At 38.2% G+C, this 15,271-nt stretch overlaps 1 protein-coding gene across 12 annotated transcripts in view; it reads left to right on the forward strand.

The window, feature by feature from the left end:
* SCAF8 (SR-related CTD associated factor 8) overlaps positions 1-15,271 on the forward strand; it is a 216,893-nt gene that overhangs the window by 34,951 nt on the left and 166,671 nt on the right. For all 12 annotated transcript variants that reach the window (XM_086318484.1, XM_086318480.1, XM_086318481.1 and 9 more), the window contains 2 exons: positions 6,623-6,706; positions 11,694-11,738. In XM_086318484.1, the coding sequence (XP_086174610.1) occupies positions 6,623-6,706; positions 11,694-11,738 (129 nt within the window). The remainder of the gene's footprint in view (positions 1-6,622; positions 6,707-11,693; positions 11,739-15,271) is intronic.

Raw genomic sequence — 15,271 nt, forward strand, 5'->3', positions numbered from 1 at the left:
TTTAACAACATAGGTTTGAACTGTGAGGGTTCACTTACATGTGGAAATTTTTCAGTGGTAAATAGTACAGTACTACGCAACCTGTGGTTGGTTGAACCCATAGATGTAGGACCTTAGGTAGTAAGGACTGACTATAAGTTGTGTGTGGATTTTTGACCATGTGGAGGGTCATCATCCGTAACTCTTGGGTTGTTCAGTGGTCACTACACAGTCACACTAGGGGTTGGGACTTCAACATATGAGTTTTGGGGACAGATACACTCTGGAAGGCCAGGATTGGCCTTAGAATTAGAACAGGGTTGTATTAAAATATAATTGTTATATTTTTCAGAATAATGTATGCATGTAATTTTTTTTCAAGTACAAAAGAGATTTTATTGGAATCTCTTCCTTCTCATCCTATGGTGGATCTCCAAACAACTTCAGTTCTTCTGATAATGTTCATATCACTAACCAATAATTTTATATGTGTTTCTTTAATGTTCAGTTTTAGACGTTATTTATTGACGTTTTGGATGAGGTGTTAGTTCATTGTGCTGCTCATGCTTTCTGAGTACCTTGATTTTAATGGATGAGACTCTGGATTTTTGCAGAGCAAGTTATTTCCCTCTTTGGCTGTATCTTGTGTATATTGTGGCTTGTGGTTTCCCCTTTGTTTCATCAGTTAACCAGTCCTCATCACGTTTCCACTTTCTGGAAGTAGGTGACAGCTTAACCTTTTCCCCTACTCGTAACACCTGTAAGAAATTATTCCTTTTTTACCGTGCCAGTAAGGGGAAGAAAAGGAAAAAGTGGTTAGCATGCTATCTTGGATCGAAAGTACCAAAATTGCGTCAGTTCCAGGAACTTCTGTGATTTCTGATTTCTAAGGGCATTTGAAGGATCCTGACTAGTATCCTCAAGGCCTAATGGACCACTGTTGGGAAGAATAAATTGGGTTGATTAACATCTTAGGTTCACACTTAAGCTTAATTCCTATTAGACCTAGAATCAGCAGTCTTGAAGCATAAGATTGATCTGTAAATGAGCAATACTTCACCCTAATTTGCTGGTTCTCTTGGAGTTTTCATGTCATAAGTTTTTTGTTGCATTCTTTTCAGGGTCATAGTAGAATTCATTTACTATTGCTTAAATTGGAAAGGCACTAAACTTTTTGTAGTGAAGCGTTTGCTTGAAATAGCAAGCATGAAGTACAACATTTTGTTGAATTTTGGGTAATGAGCGTTACTCAGTACATAGATGAGGGAGCACCTGAATACACTTTGCAGGACATGAGATCGTTGTGTTTATTCAAAGGTAGACAAGTGAACGAAACTGTTTATAAGATTAAGAAATAAAATTGCCTGCTGTCTTGCCATTTCCACCACATCTGCAGTTAGCTTCCTCCATGAAGTCTTGAACCCCTCAAAGTCAAATACCATGAGGGTTGAAATCAACTTCTTTCAGACCCCTGTTAACATTGCTATGTTGACCCCTCCTATGAACCATGAGTGTTCTCAGTGGCACCAAGAATGGTGAATCCTTTCCAGTAGGTGTTCCGTTTACTTTGCCTAGAACCATTAGAGGAATCACTATCTGTTGCAGCTATAACCTTACTAAATATATTTCTTACTAAGACTTGAAAGTTGAAATGAATCCTTGATCTATGAGCTACAGAATGGATGTTGTGTTAGCAGTCATGTGAACACCAATCTCCATCAGAGCTCTGGCATGATCAGATGTGTTGTTGATGAGCAGTAATATCTTAAAAGGGTTTTTTTCCTGAGCAGTAGATCTCAACGATGGATTTAAAGTATTTTCAGTCAGCCACATTGTACATAGATGTGCTGTCATCCAAGTGTTGTTGTTCCAGTTAGAGAGCCCAGGCATAGAGGATTGAGCATGATCCTTCAAGGCGGTAGAATTTTCACAGGGTGGATGAGTATTGGCTTCTACTAGTCATTGGCTGCATTGGCCCCTTACCAGAGTGTCAGCCTGTCTTTTGAAACTTTGAAGGCAGGCATTGATTTCTCGTTAGCTATGAAAGTCTACCTGACTTCTTCCAGCTTAAGGCTGTTTTGTTTACACTGAAAATCTGTTGTTTATGGAGGTACCTTCATTAATTATTGGAGCTAGATCCTCTGCATAACTTGCTGCATCTTCTCCATTAGCATTTGGTGCTTCACTTGCGCTTTTATGTTGCGAGATGACTTCTTTGCTTAAATCTCATGAATCAGCTCTGCTAGCTTCACACTTCTGCAGCCTCCTCACCTCTCAGCCTTCAGAGAATTGAGCAGAGTAGAAACTTGCTCTGGCTTTGGCTTTCCAGAATGTGGCAGCTGGTTTACTCTTCTCTCCAGACTAAAACTTTCTCTGTATCCGCAGTAAGGCCACTTTGCTGGCTCATCATTTGTGTGTTCATTGGAGTCGCACTTAATGTCCTTCAAGAACTTTTCCTTTGCATTTACAGCTTAACTGGTGCAGGAGGCTTATTAGCATGTCCTCTTCACTAACTAACCCAGAGTTGCCACAGCCTTCAGTGTGTCTGCAAAACACAGTGAAGTGAAAGATGCCTCTTATGTGATAGCAGCTGTGTAGCCTTCAAAGCCTAAAATACGTGCTGTGCTGAACCCTGGCCTACTCAGTAGTGGACAACTTTAAAAGTCTTTGTTAGAAATAAGCTTTTTGGTGGGGTAGCCAGACAGCAACTAAGAAACTGTTTAGGTTAAAGATTCCTCAGGCCTTGATTAAAGTCATTAGAAACGGATTTGATTTGAAGTTATTTTCAGATCTAAAAATACTCATTTCATATGGTGCCTACAAGTGATAAAGTAGAAAATTTAAATGTTGCTGATTCTTCAGTGTACCTGAAGGGAGTTGGAAAAACGAAAGAATACCTGAATTGGACTGAAAAGCCAGGCTGCTGTTTAGTATCTTTCCTGTGAATCAATAAGTCAATCTTTCCTGTGAATCAATAAGCCAAAGAAAGGGCAATACTGGGATGTTGTTAAATCTGAGTAAAGGCATTCTGTGAAGAATTAGATGACATGATCTATGCCTCTTCTCTGGTGGTTAGATTTTAAGAAGAAGTGAGATTTTAGAGAATCTTGTTGGATAGTTAGTTGAAAGCATATGTATTAAGTGAACCTTTGAAAAGTACTTACTAATTGCTTAGTATTTCTCTAAGTAGTACTTTTAAGTTTTTGCAGTAGGTACATTTTTTAAAAGAGCGTCTCTGATAAGAGCTGACTTTTGACACTGTTGAAATGTTTTGTAAGTCTAAATTACATTTCCCCTACTTGGTTCTTCCCACCCCACCCCCAGCGCCTCCCTCCCTCCCAAAAAGAAGAAAGCTTTTGATCTGCTAGAATATGGACTAGTGCTTGATCGAAACTTTAGGGTGATTGAGACTTTAGGGCTTTACCATACAAAATGAAGTGAATTGTCAGCTCTGGGAAGACCTTGAGGCGTCTTCGTTGTCCCAGTAATATAAATTAGCATGGAATGTCCCTTCAGGAACCTGAGGGAATAGGTGTTTGATGCACACTTGAATATTGTTCATTTAAATGGAAAATGCCTACCAAAGATAATTTTAATAATGGCTAACCCTGTTGAGTGATTTAAGTGTGTTTTAAAGCTTTATATGCAGTGTTTCTGTGAAATTAATATTTTTTCTATTTTGTAAATGAGAAAACTAAGGTTCAGAAGTTTGGCAGCTTGTAACATAGTTGGAATTCAAATTCAGGTGTTTCTGTGCAAAGCTGGTACAATCCTGTGTCTTATATGTATTTGTCCGCTTAAATTTATTCTTAACAAATTCTTATTCTCTATCAGACACTGAGGATAAAGAGTGGATAAAGGGAAACAAAGATGTAAGCAGAAAAGGCAGAGTTTCTGTTCTTAGAGCTTGTTTTCTAGTAGAGTAGTAGCAGCAGAAGTAGAGTGTTGCTCAGTCATGTCTGACTCTTTGCGACCCCCTGGATTGTAAACTGCCAGGCTCCTGACTGTCCATGGAATTATCCAGGCAGGAATACTGAAGTGGGTTGCCATTTCCTTTTCCAGGGGATCTTCCCAACCCAGGGATTAAACCCAGGGCTCCCACATTGCAGGTGGATTCTTTACCACTTAGGAGAGGGCAGGTCTGGATCTCAGATGGGCTGCAGTCTGTACCTGCCAACAATTTCTGGGAAATTGAACTTTGCTTTACACAGTTTACTGTAGATACTGCAGAACGTGTTCATGTTATTTTGCTCCTGGCGAGTTGACTTGCATGCAGTTAGATTTTATGAAACAGTCAAGTAGAAATTGAGGCCATGAGCATATTAAAATTTGGTGTGAGTTTAACAGAGGAGGCTTCTTAAAGGATATGATGAGATTCTGACCCTGGTTAGGATTACATCAACAAGTGGACACCTCTGTGGGAACTTAAAGGGAAAGATGTATATATTTCTACCAGGGTTCATTTCAGCTTGCATAGTTCTTGGGGTACAGTTCACCTCTTACTGCTTAAACTCCTTTTAAAGGAACTTATATCATTTGTCTCATGATTGTCAGTCTTTGTCATCCTTTGGAACAGTCCTTTTAAAAATCAGATATTTGTTAAATAATCATACAAGTGTCACATAACTGTGATGAATGTTTCAAAGGTGAATGACAGTACAGTGAGGGTATAAAGGAGACAGTTCTGATTGGGCACATGTAGGGAAGGCTTTCCTCATTAGGAAAACCAGTGGGGATACCCTGGTTCTGTACCAAATAGAGGAAGGCTCTGTGGTAGGGAACTGAAAAAAGGCCATTGTGCCCAGGGCAAAGAGCTGGGGAAGGGCGCATGGCAGGAGATGAGACAGAAATTAAACCAGGCACGGGCATTGTTTACTTAGATTTTTGTTTGTGTAGCGAGTGGAAAATCATTGAACTTTTTAAGGTGGTAGAGGAGGTGGGTGAGTATCAGTCACCTGATCAGATCAGTTTTTGAAAAGATAGGCATGCTATCTCCATGTGAGAGCTGAAGGTAATTTGGATGTGGGTCATGGTGGTGGATGGAGGAAGAAGAGACAAATATGGGGAAAACTGGGTAAAATTCAGTAGAATTCAGTGATAAATAGGTTATAAGGGGTGCTGGAGCAAATACGTTAGAGGACTACCTAGTTGGTTAACCAGCTAAAGCTGTTTTGAATTGCTTTCATAGTCTGTTCCAGTTTTTTTTTTTGGCTGCGCTGGGTCTTTTTGGTGAGGGCTTTTCTCTTGTTTGGCGAGTGGGGCTGCTCTAGTTGCAGTGTGCAGGCTGCTCATTGCTGTTGTCTTGTTGGGGAGCACAAGGGCTTCAGCAGTTTGGGCTCGTGGGCTCAGTCATCGTGGGTCCTGGGCTTCTAGAGCGCAGGCTCAGTAGTTGTGGCGGACGGATTTAGTTGCTCGGCGGCATGTCACATCTTCCAGACCAGGGACTGAACCTGTGTCTCCTGCTTTGGCAGGCAGATTCTCTACCACTGAGCCACCAGGGAAGCCCTGTTCAGGTTGGTTTTTCAGGATCATGATGGCCAAAGCTTGGTCTCTCGACTTCTAGTTAATTGTAGTTAAATTCCTAGCATTACCTAGTACCCACTTTTCATCCAGATTTGTTTAAGCTTAGTTGTCTTTTGGTTAATTCCCCTACCTTGTCTTCAATTGTTTTCTCTCTAAGCAGTAGTATTCTTTGCTTATATGAGAAATTTTAAAACAAATTTTGGGGGGAATGGTGGGATTGTTGCTAAACATGAGGTCTCTTGACTTCTGAAAGCAATTATATGGAGACATCCTTCACATACCACACAATTAACCAATTGAAAGTGTGTAATTCAGTGGGTTTTGGTATGGTTGTGCAGTCTTCACCTCAGTCCATTTTAGAATATTTTCATCACCTGAAAAAGAAATGCTGTACTCATAATCATCACTCCTCATTTCTCCCCAACTGGCCCAGCTGTGGACAGTCCCCAGTAGATTTCTTTTTCTGGACATTTCATATAAATGCGTTTCTATAACGTGGTCTTTTAAGTGCGACTTTTTAAACTGAGCCTGTTTTCAAGGTTCATCTGTGCTGTAGCATGCATCAGTACCTCATTCCATTTTCATGGTTAATATTTCATTAATTCGGTAGAACACATTTTGCTTATTCATTCCTCATCTGATGGACATTTAGCTACTTTCCAATTTTTAAATGAATTTTTAATAATGCTGCAGTGACTGTGTACAACTTTTTATGGGAACATATATTTTCACATCTGTTGGGTATATACCTGGGAGTGGAATTGTTGCCTCATACTGCATATTATTATGTTTAATTTTTTTAAGAACTGTCAAACTGTTTTCCAAAGCTGCTGTACCATTTTGCATTCCATTAGGGATATGTCAGGGTTCCAATTTCTCTACATTCTTGCTAACACTTGTCTGTCTCTTTGATTATAAGCAAGTAAGTGTAAAGTGATAATCTCATAGTGGTTTTAATTTGTATTTGCTTGATGGCTAATGATGCTGAACTTGACTTTTAAAAGAAAAGCAGCACTTTTAATTTCACTGAGGATGTAAAAATAGAAATGTTTGGTAATTTCATGTAATTGCATAGAGACCATTAGTTTTACTGTGTTTAAAATTTGTTCTTTTTCATCAGTTGTATTCCCTGAATGACTACAAGCCACCCATTTCTAAAGCGAAAATGACCCAAATTACTAAGGCAGCCATCAAAGCTATAAAGGTGAGTAACACTTTTTACTCTGCTGTTTTCAAAAGGAAATACTCCACTAATATTTTGGAGGAAGGTTAATTTTTACAGATTATGTATTTTCTTCATCTTTACAAAGTTAGTACTTGTTCCAAGGTTGGAAAAACACAAAAATGAAAATCTGTCACGTACAAACCCTCCCAACTAGAGATAAACATTTAATATTTTCATAAATATTCTTACATAAACTTTGAAGCAGTCATTTTCCCTTTTCATAGGTAAGATTTTGGATTCAGGCACATTGTGGAGAATGTGTTTAACACTGTTATTTGTCACACTGACTTTATAGAATCTTGAAATACTAGTTAAGAAGAGTTTTCTAAATAAAACTTAATGTGTTGGTTTTTTTATCCTATTGATTATACTATAGATTTGAAAATGGACCTTTATGGAAAATAATTGGATTACATTGTACATAGGACATTTAAACTCTGGGAAGAGGCCACAGGTATTTAGCTGTTACTTTGACACAGTAGTTTTGAACCTGTGTTGACATATGGGTACTGCTACTGCTTTGTCGCTTCAGTCGTGTCCGACTCTCTGCGACCCTGAAGACGGCAGCCCACCAGGTCCCCCGTCCCTGGGATTCTCCAGGCACGAACACTGGAGTGGGTTGCCATTTCCTTCTCCAGTGCATGAAAGTGAAAAGTGGAAGTGAAGTCGCTCAGTCGTGTCCAACTCTTAGCAACCCCATAGACTGCAGCCTACCGGGCTCCTCCATCCATGGGATTTTCCAGGCAAAAGGGTACTGGAGTGGGTCGGCATTGCCTTCTCTGTGACTTATGGATACTTCTGAAAATCTCAGACGATTGGACTGTCCAGAGAAATACACACATATAAAAAATTTTGCCTCAGAAGGTTGGACTGTTTCTAGAGAAATGCACATATGTACAAAATTGTGAATAGAAGTTCTTGGCTTTAGGGACCTTCTGAAGCTCAGCCATAGACACCTCTCCACAATGTCCTTGTCCCCAAAGCTAAGACTCCCTATTCTAGTCTGGTTGTTAAAAGTGAGTATGAGTGAGTGCTTATTTTTAATTAAGTAGATCTGCTGTAGATTTTCAATGATATGTTTTTCTACTCTGTGTAAGAACATCAGCCATAACCAGAGGCACCATTATTTAAGTAAGTTACCTTTATTTTTTTGTTTTTGTTTGTGTTTTTGGCCTCACAGAGGAGCTTTTTGAATTTTGGTTCCTCAACCAGGGATCCAGCCCTCGGCTCCCAGCAGTGAAAGCGCTAAGTCCTACCCACTGAACTGCCAGGGAATTCCCTGGATAAGTTATCTTTGAATAACAGCATTATCTGTTAGATTTAACAGATGATTCTTCATAGACAGTCTCTATTAGGAGAAAATTTAGATAGTTGATTTTGCAGCATTCTAACGGCCAAACCTTAGTTTTCATACTTGTAATCAATGTCTAAACAGTATTAGAGTTCAAATGTAGAATATGAAAGAGAGATAAGGACAGTGAGCAATAAACACGTTTAACCTGGAGAATTTTCTTCAAAGAAGTGATTTTTCAGGGACTCTGATGAGTAATAGTTTCTTGTGCTTTCTTTTTGTTCTCCATCTTTGTGGTCTGATTTCTGTGTGATCCTGAGAGTGTACAGCATACATATTATCATTTTTGTTCTGTTAAATGGTCGATGCATTTTTTTTTTCCGAGTTTTCATTCTCTGAGTGGTTGATGCATTTTAATAAAAGCTTTTGTTGGACAGAATACTTTTTAATTCATGACCTTTAAGGAATAGGTATTAACATTGTTTACATTTTTCAGATGTTGGAAGTGTCTAAGAAAATTAATTTGCAACAGTCAGAATAAAAACAGCTAGATTTTAATTTTTCTCTTAGTCAAGAGAGAAAGCATGGTTTACAGTCTAAACATGGTTTACTGTACTATTTTGATTTACTGGTCTTAGTTTTTTTAATTTTGAAAAAATAAAAGCATGTTGCAAAATACAGTGAGCAGTACATAGCCGCTTAGCATTGCCAGGTATTAGCATCTTGGCTAGTATATTTGGTTAGTTCTCTGCATGTACACACAGACACACACACACACTTTGTCAGGGTTTTTTGACTGAGTCATTTGAGAACTCATTTCAGAATTCATTTAGAATAGCACATAATCCCTAAATACTAGAATTTTAATGTCCTAAAACAAAGAGATTTCATAGATCAGTAAAACACATCCCATGCAAGAAATTTTACTTTGATGCAACATTATTATCTAATATAATCTACACTTTGATTTATCAGTTGTCTCAATACTAACTTTAGTAGCTAATCCCTGCACTTGTGCATTTTCTGGATCCAGTCAAGATCCTGTCCTGTATTTGTCCTTTACCCAGCCTTTTGCTTTGTTTTTCTTTTGTTTTTCATTGACACTTTTGAAGAGTTTAGACCAACGGTTTTGCAGTACTGCATTACTTTAAACTGAATTTGATGCATATATAAATTGATATTTGAACTGCCTTTTTCAGTTAAATGATACTGTGTTTCATGTTAAGGTAAGTCATTGGTTTTTTGCCAGTGTTAAGAGATGATTATTTTGATGGGTGTTTGTTACCATTGCACGCTGTCAACAAAACCTCTGATCACCTGTTATGGAAAAAGACCTATGTGAATAGAATCTTCGAATTAACATTTAGTAAGCTAACATTGGAAAAGGCAATGGCACCCAACTCCAGTACTCTTGCCTGGAAAATCCCATGGACGGAGGAGCCTGGTAGGCTGCAGTCCATGGGGTCGCTCAGTCGGACACGACTGAGCGACTTTACTTTCACTTTTTACTTTCATGCATTGGAGAAGGAAATAGCAACCCACTCCAGTATTCTTGCCCGGAGAATCCCAGGGACAGAGGAACCTAATGGGCTGCTGTCTGTGGGGTCACACAGAGTCAGACACGACTGAATCGACTTAGCAGTAGCAGTAGCAGCAAGCTAACATGGCAGAAAGTGAAGAGGAACTAAAAAGCCTCTTGATGAAAGTGAAAGAGGAGAGTGAAGAGGTTGGCTTAAAGCTCAACATTCAGAGAACGAAGATCATGGCATCTGGTCCCATCACTTCATGGGAAATAGATGGGGAAACAGTGGAAACAGTGTCAGACTTTATTTTTCTGGACTCCAAAATCACTGCCGATGGTGACTGCAGCCATGAAATTAAAAGATGCTTACTCCTTGGAAGGAAAGTTATGACCAACCTAGACAGCATATTCAAAAGCAGAGACATTACTTTGCCAACAAAGGTCCTCTAGTCAAGGCTATGGTTTTTCCTGTGGTCATGTATGGATGTGAGAGTTGGACTGTGAAGAAAGCTGAGCGCCGAAGAATTGATGCTTTTGAACTGTGGTGTTGGAGAAGACTCTTAAGAGTCCCTTGGACTGCAAGGAGATCCAACCAGTCCATCCTAAAGGAGATCAGCCCTGGGTGTTCTTTGGAAGGAATGATGCTGAAGCTGAAACTCCAAGACTTTGGCCACCTCATGTGAAGAGTTGACTCATTGGAAAAGACTCTGATGCTGGGAGAGATTGGGGGCAGGAGGAGAAGGGGACAGCAGAGGATGAGATGGTTGGATGGCATCACCAACTTGATGGACATGAGTCTGAGCAAGCTTTGGGAGTTGGTGATGGACAGGGAGTCCTGGTGTGCTGCGATTCATGGGGTCACAAAGAGTTGAACACAACGGAGCGACTGAACTGAACTGAAGCTAACATTTAGTTTTAGTCTGAATTACAAGTCATACATAAAGTAACTAGAAGTAAGAAGCTCTGGCAAGGTGTTTTCCAGAAGAATTATTATTTAATAAAAACCACTCAGTGTGTAAATAACATTTTATATATTGATTTAAAATATTTAGTTATTTATAAAGTGCCTGATAACTTTTAAGTAGTTGTTTTGGCAGGTTTTTTTTTTTTTTTGCTTAACTTTCTGTTGAGTAGACTGTTACTTTGCAGTAAGGAAACTGTATTGTAGATTTTGATTTGGTGAATATGATTAATGAGAGTTTCCTATGTTTTTTACTTTATGAATGTTGGATTTTATGCTGCAGTTGAATGGTCTTGTGTCTCAGTCTAAGTGGATGCGCCTTAAAAGCCTAAATTATGGGATCACACATATAAAACAAAGCACAATTGAGGCTAGTTTTTTAAACAGAAATATGTTGATTATGCGATTGCCACTGAGCTATTAGGTACAAATTCCAGATAGTTTTTGTTTAACCTATAATTTTTATTTTTTCATTTTCAAGTTTATTCATAGTGTTGTTTTATAAAACTTAAACATAAAGGGTTTTCTCAAAATTAATAAAAGCTCATTTCTGATTTTTAATCCATGTGCTCCCTTCTCTTCTGCTGAATTCATTTTGACTGATCCATTCGAACATTGTACATCTCTATATTTTGTTATATATACTTGCTAGCTTAATATTCTAGGAGAAGCAGAAGATAATGAAGTTGAAGGCAACTCCCTTGCATACATTTATTAATGTTCTTTATTTTCAGTTATTTGATTTTTCTGTGGCAACCCACTCGAGTATTCTTGCCTGGAGGATCCCAGGGACTGGGAGCCTGGTGGGGTGCCGTCTATGGGGTCGCAGAGTCGGATACGACTGACGCAACTTAGCAGCACTAACCTAATTTAGCCAATAAAACGTTACTACAGGAGATCTTTACTTTTCCTTCCAGGAAGGAAGAGTGTATATCTACCAGTGGCCTACCACCGTATTTTGCATGTAACACACTTTGGGTATATTGACCGTATACCTGCTTCAAGGACCTTTACTGACCATAGCTGGTGCTCATGTTTATGTTTGTTTATGTTATGTTTATCTCAGAATTCATGATTAAAATTCATTGCTTTGTTGATAATGAATTTTGAAGACCTTTGAAGCTTTGTTAAACTGTAAATTTAGCAGGAAAGTTCTAATCAAACATTTAAAACCTCTTTTTTTTTCTTTTAGTTCTATAAACATGTGGTACAGAGTGTTGAGAAATTCATTCAGAAAGTAAGTATATAGTTTTCCATGTATATGCTAAAGTTCTGTAACTGTAGACTAACACCCTGTGCTATTCTCTTTTCAAATACCCAACTTTAAATTGTTTTGATGACTGTTCAAAAGTGATTCCATTTGTTTTAATTTCTAATTAAGAAATAAAATGAAACTGCCTTTCAAATAATTCTAAAAACGAAAGCTTTCAGGTAGATGTGTTTGTTAATTTGCATTGCCATAGTGAGCATCTGTTCCATGAAGAAAATACTTCAGTATGATTTTTTTAATGAAATTTTAGATTCATTGCTTTTTATATAGCCTTTAGAGAAATTCTCCTTATTCATTTCAAGCTTAATGCCTAGAGAGCAGTCTTCCTTGTAGATAAGATGTAGTAAATGTAGTAAAAATGCTAGCCGCTTTTCTTCTGCCGATTCATTTTGTTCATCCGTTAGGACAGTATGCATCTCTACTTCTTATTATTAGACCTGAAGTTCCATTTTCCAGGGTAAGCAGAGGGAGACAAAGTTGAAAACAGCTGTTTTTGCATACATTTAGTAATTTTTTTGGTAACCAAAGCCCAAGGTGGCTAGGTTATATTTCTTTGCCCCTTGTGATCAGTGCCTTATCTCTGCCGCTTTTTTTGGGCAGGAGTACCATAAGACTTAGGATTTGTAAAATGATACTGTAGGAAATCTGTCACTGAATTGAGGTTTAGTATTCTGCCCTTTGTTCACTTGCCTAGATGTGAGCAGAACCAGTGTGACAATCAGAGGTGAATCAAAGGACATAAATTGCAGTGTGTTTCTTGAGTGAAAATAGCTGACCGGAGGAGGGTGCGTGGATCAGAGTAGTGTTACTGCGTCTCCAAACTATCTGGATAATCTTGAATAAATCAGTTAACTTTTATTTGATTCAGCTTTTTTCCCCTCTTAATATCTTGTTTTCTCAAAACTTAAAGTATTGATAAAACATATTTTGAGATGAACAGCTAGTGAATTGAAGCTTAAGGTATGGGGTAAAATAACAGGTATGCTGTATGTCTAAGGTAAATCTAACTGTAAGATAGAAATGTTGGTGGTTAGAAAGTTTCATTGTTATAAAACTTTAAAAAGATTCAAATGTCTAAACAGTGTGTCTTAAACTTTTTTTGTGCATAAGAAACTTGCACAGATTACCTAGGGATCTTGTTGAAATGCAGGTTCTGATTCCCTGAGGGTGGGTCATTTAGACTCTGGTAAAACCAAAGCAGATCAGGCTCTGATTAAGTGTGTCCTGAGAGTTGTTCAGTCTCTCATTGGTATCCGACTCTTTGCGACCCTATGACTGCAGCACACCAGGCTTCCCTGAGAGTAGACCTTGTTAAAGCCCTGGATGCTCTGACTCTCTTGGAAAGGTTCCTTTTCCTCTCCTTCTGTTGGAAGCATGCAGTATTCACTTTCAGAATTCGTTTGGTATCAGGTATAACTGTGTCCTGAGACAGCCCTCTTTTCTTACATGCTGCTGTCAGCATCATTTAGTGCTTTGTAAGTGCCACAATTAATTCAAAGTATAAAAAAATCCCTCATGATATTGGAGGCTTAGGAATTCTTGTGTTTTTGCTGATAGAACTTGAACAGTTGAAAAACATTTCAGATTTTTTTAGTCTTAATTCTTCTCTCAAGTTTCTAGTTGGTAACGTAACCAAGTTTACCAAATACTGTTCTTTTAAAGCTTTTCTACAACATTTAAATCATACATAACTTTTTTTTTTTTTTTTGCCATTTTATGTGCCAGGCACATAAAAATACCTAGTGTTACCAGTGAAGGAAATTCCATACTGTAACATCATAATATGGTGTTTCTAAAGGTTATTGTGAAAGAAGTGTTCATCTTTATAGCTTAATACTAAAACCCCTGACACTTTTGAAGCTTTGGAATCTTCATAGTAGGGAAGAAAGGCCCATTCATTGTGTTGTGTACTCATGATTCTTATGTACTGTGAGTTTATAATCAAGAATTTTTGTTATAAATCAAAGAAAAAGGTGTATTTTTTTTTTAAACTCACTATACTAATCGCTTTTATTACTTACCACTCAGTATTTAAAAACTCTTACCAGCAACTTAGCAATTTTATTTAGCCTTACTCTCAAGATAATCATTTCTATAAAATAATACATTAAATATGAGATTATTTTGTCTGTTTTTCCAGCATTGAGGAATAGATGACTTTTAACAAAGAAATGTGTTGGGTTTTCATTAAATTTAAACAATTTTTTTAGTGGATGTATTATTTGCCTGGCTAGGTAGATAATTATTTGCTTGTATACCACCTTATGACAGAAAGTGAAGAGGAACTAAAAAGCCTCTTGATGAAAGTGAAAGAGGAGAGTGAAAAAGTTAGCTTAAAGCTCAACATTTCAGAAAACTGAGAACATGGCATCTGGTCCCATCACTTCATGGGAAATAGATGGGGAAACAGTGTCAGACTTTATTTTTTGGGCTCCAAAATCACTGCAGATGGTGATTGCAGCCATGAAATTAAAAGACGCTTACTCCTTGGAAGGAAAGTTACAACCAACCTAGACAGCATATTCAAAAGCAGAGACATTACTTTGCCAACAGAGGTCCGTCTAGTCAAGGCTATGGTTTTTCCTGTGGTCATGTATGGATGTGAGAGTTGGACTGTGAAGAAAGCTGAGCGCCGAAGAATTGATGCTTTTGAACTGTGGTGTTGGAGAAGACTCTTGAGAGTCCCTTGGACTGCAAGGAGATCCAACTAGTCCATTCTAAAGGAGATCGGTCCTGGGTGTTCTTTGGAAGGACTGATGCTAAAGCTGAAGCTCCAATACTTTGGCCACCTCATGCAAAGAGTTGACTCATTGGAAAAGACTCTGATGCTGGGAGGGATTGGGGGCAGGAGGAGAAGAGGACGACAGAGGATGAGATGGCTGGATGGCGTCACCAACTTGATGGACATGAGTTTGAGTGAACTCCGGGAGTTGGTGATGGACAGGGATGCCTGGCGAGCTGCACTTCATGGTGTCGCAAAGAGTCAGACGTGACTGAGTGACTGAACTGAACTGAACGGTAGTCAAAGGAAAATAAGTCAGATATATGAACTGAGGAACAAATATGCTAGATTTGGGGGGAACATCAGTGAAAACTATTTCAGACTTCTAAAACAATAACTTTGAACAGAGCAGACAGTTTTGAACCTTTGGTTGGTTACACCTAAAACTTTAATGTCCACACATCAACATTACTGCCCTTTTATTAAATATTTCAAGTACTAAACAGCCAGAACCTTGCAATAGATACTTATAAATTGGTGGTATCAGTCTCTTCATTTTTTTAATAATGACCTTAAGAAGAAGGGATTTGAAGGAACAAGTGATGGATCATCTAGTCTTTTTGCAGAATGAAGTCACTCATTGTCTTGACTGAAAATACTGTTTAGAAACATGTATCTGTGTGTTGGAGGTGGATTGAAGATCCTTTACTCACTGGTCCTTGGGTCTAAGAAATTTTTCAAGAATGCAGTTTTGATTTAGTGCTATATATGATTTCTA

The sequence above is a fragment of the Bos grunniens genome, chromosome 9 (assembly GCF_055505025.1).
Source record: "Bos grunniens cultivar Pamir isolate PY7600 chromosome 9, Bosgru_T2T1.0, whole genome shotgun sequence".
Classification (NCBI taxonomy): domain Eukaryota; kingdom Metazoa; phylum Chordata; class Mammalia; order Artiodactyla; family Bovidae; genus Bos; species Bos grunniens.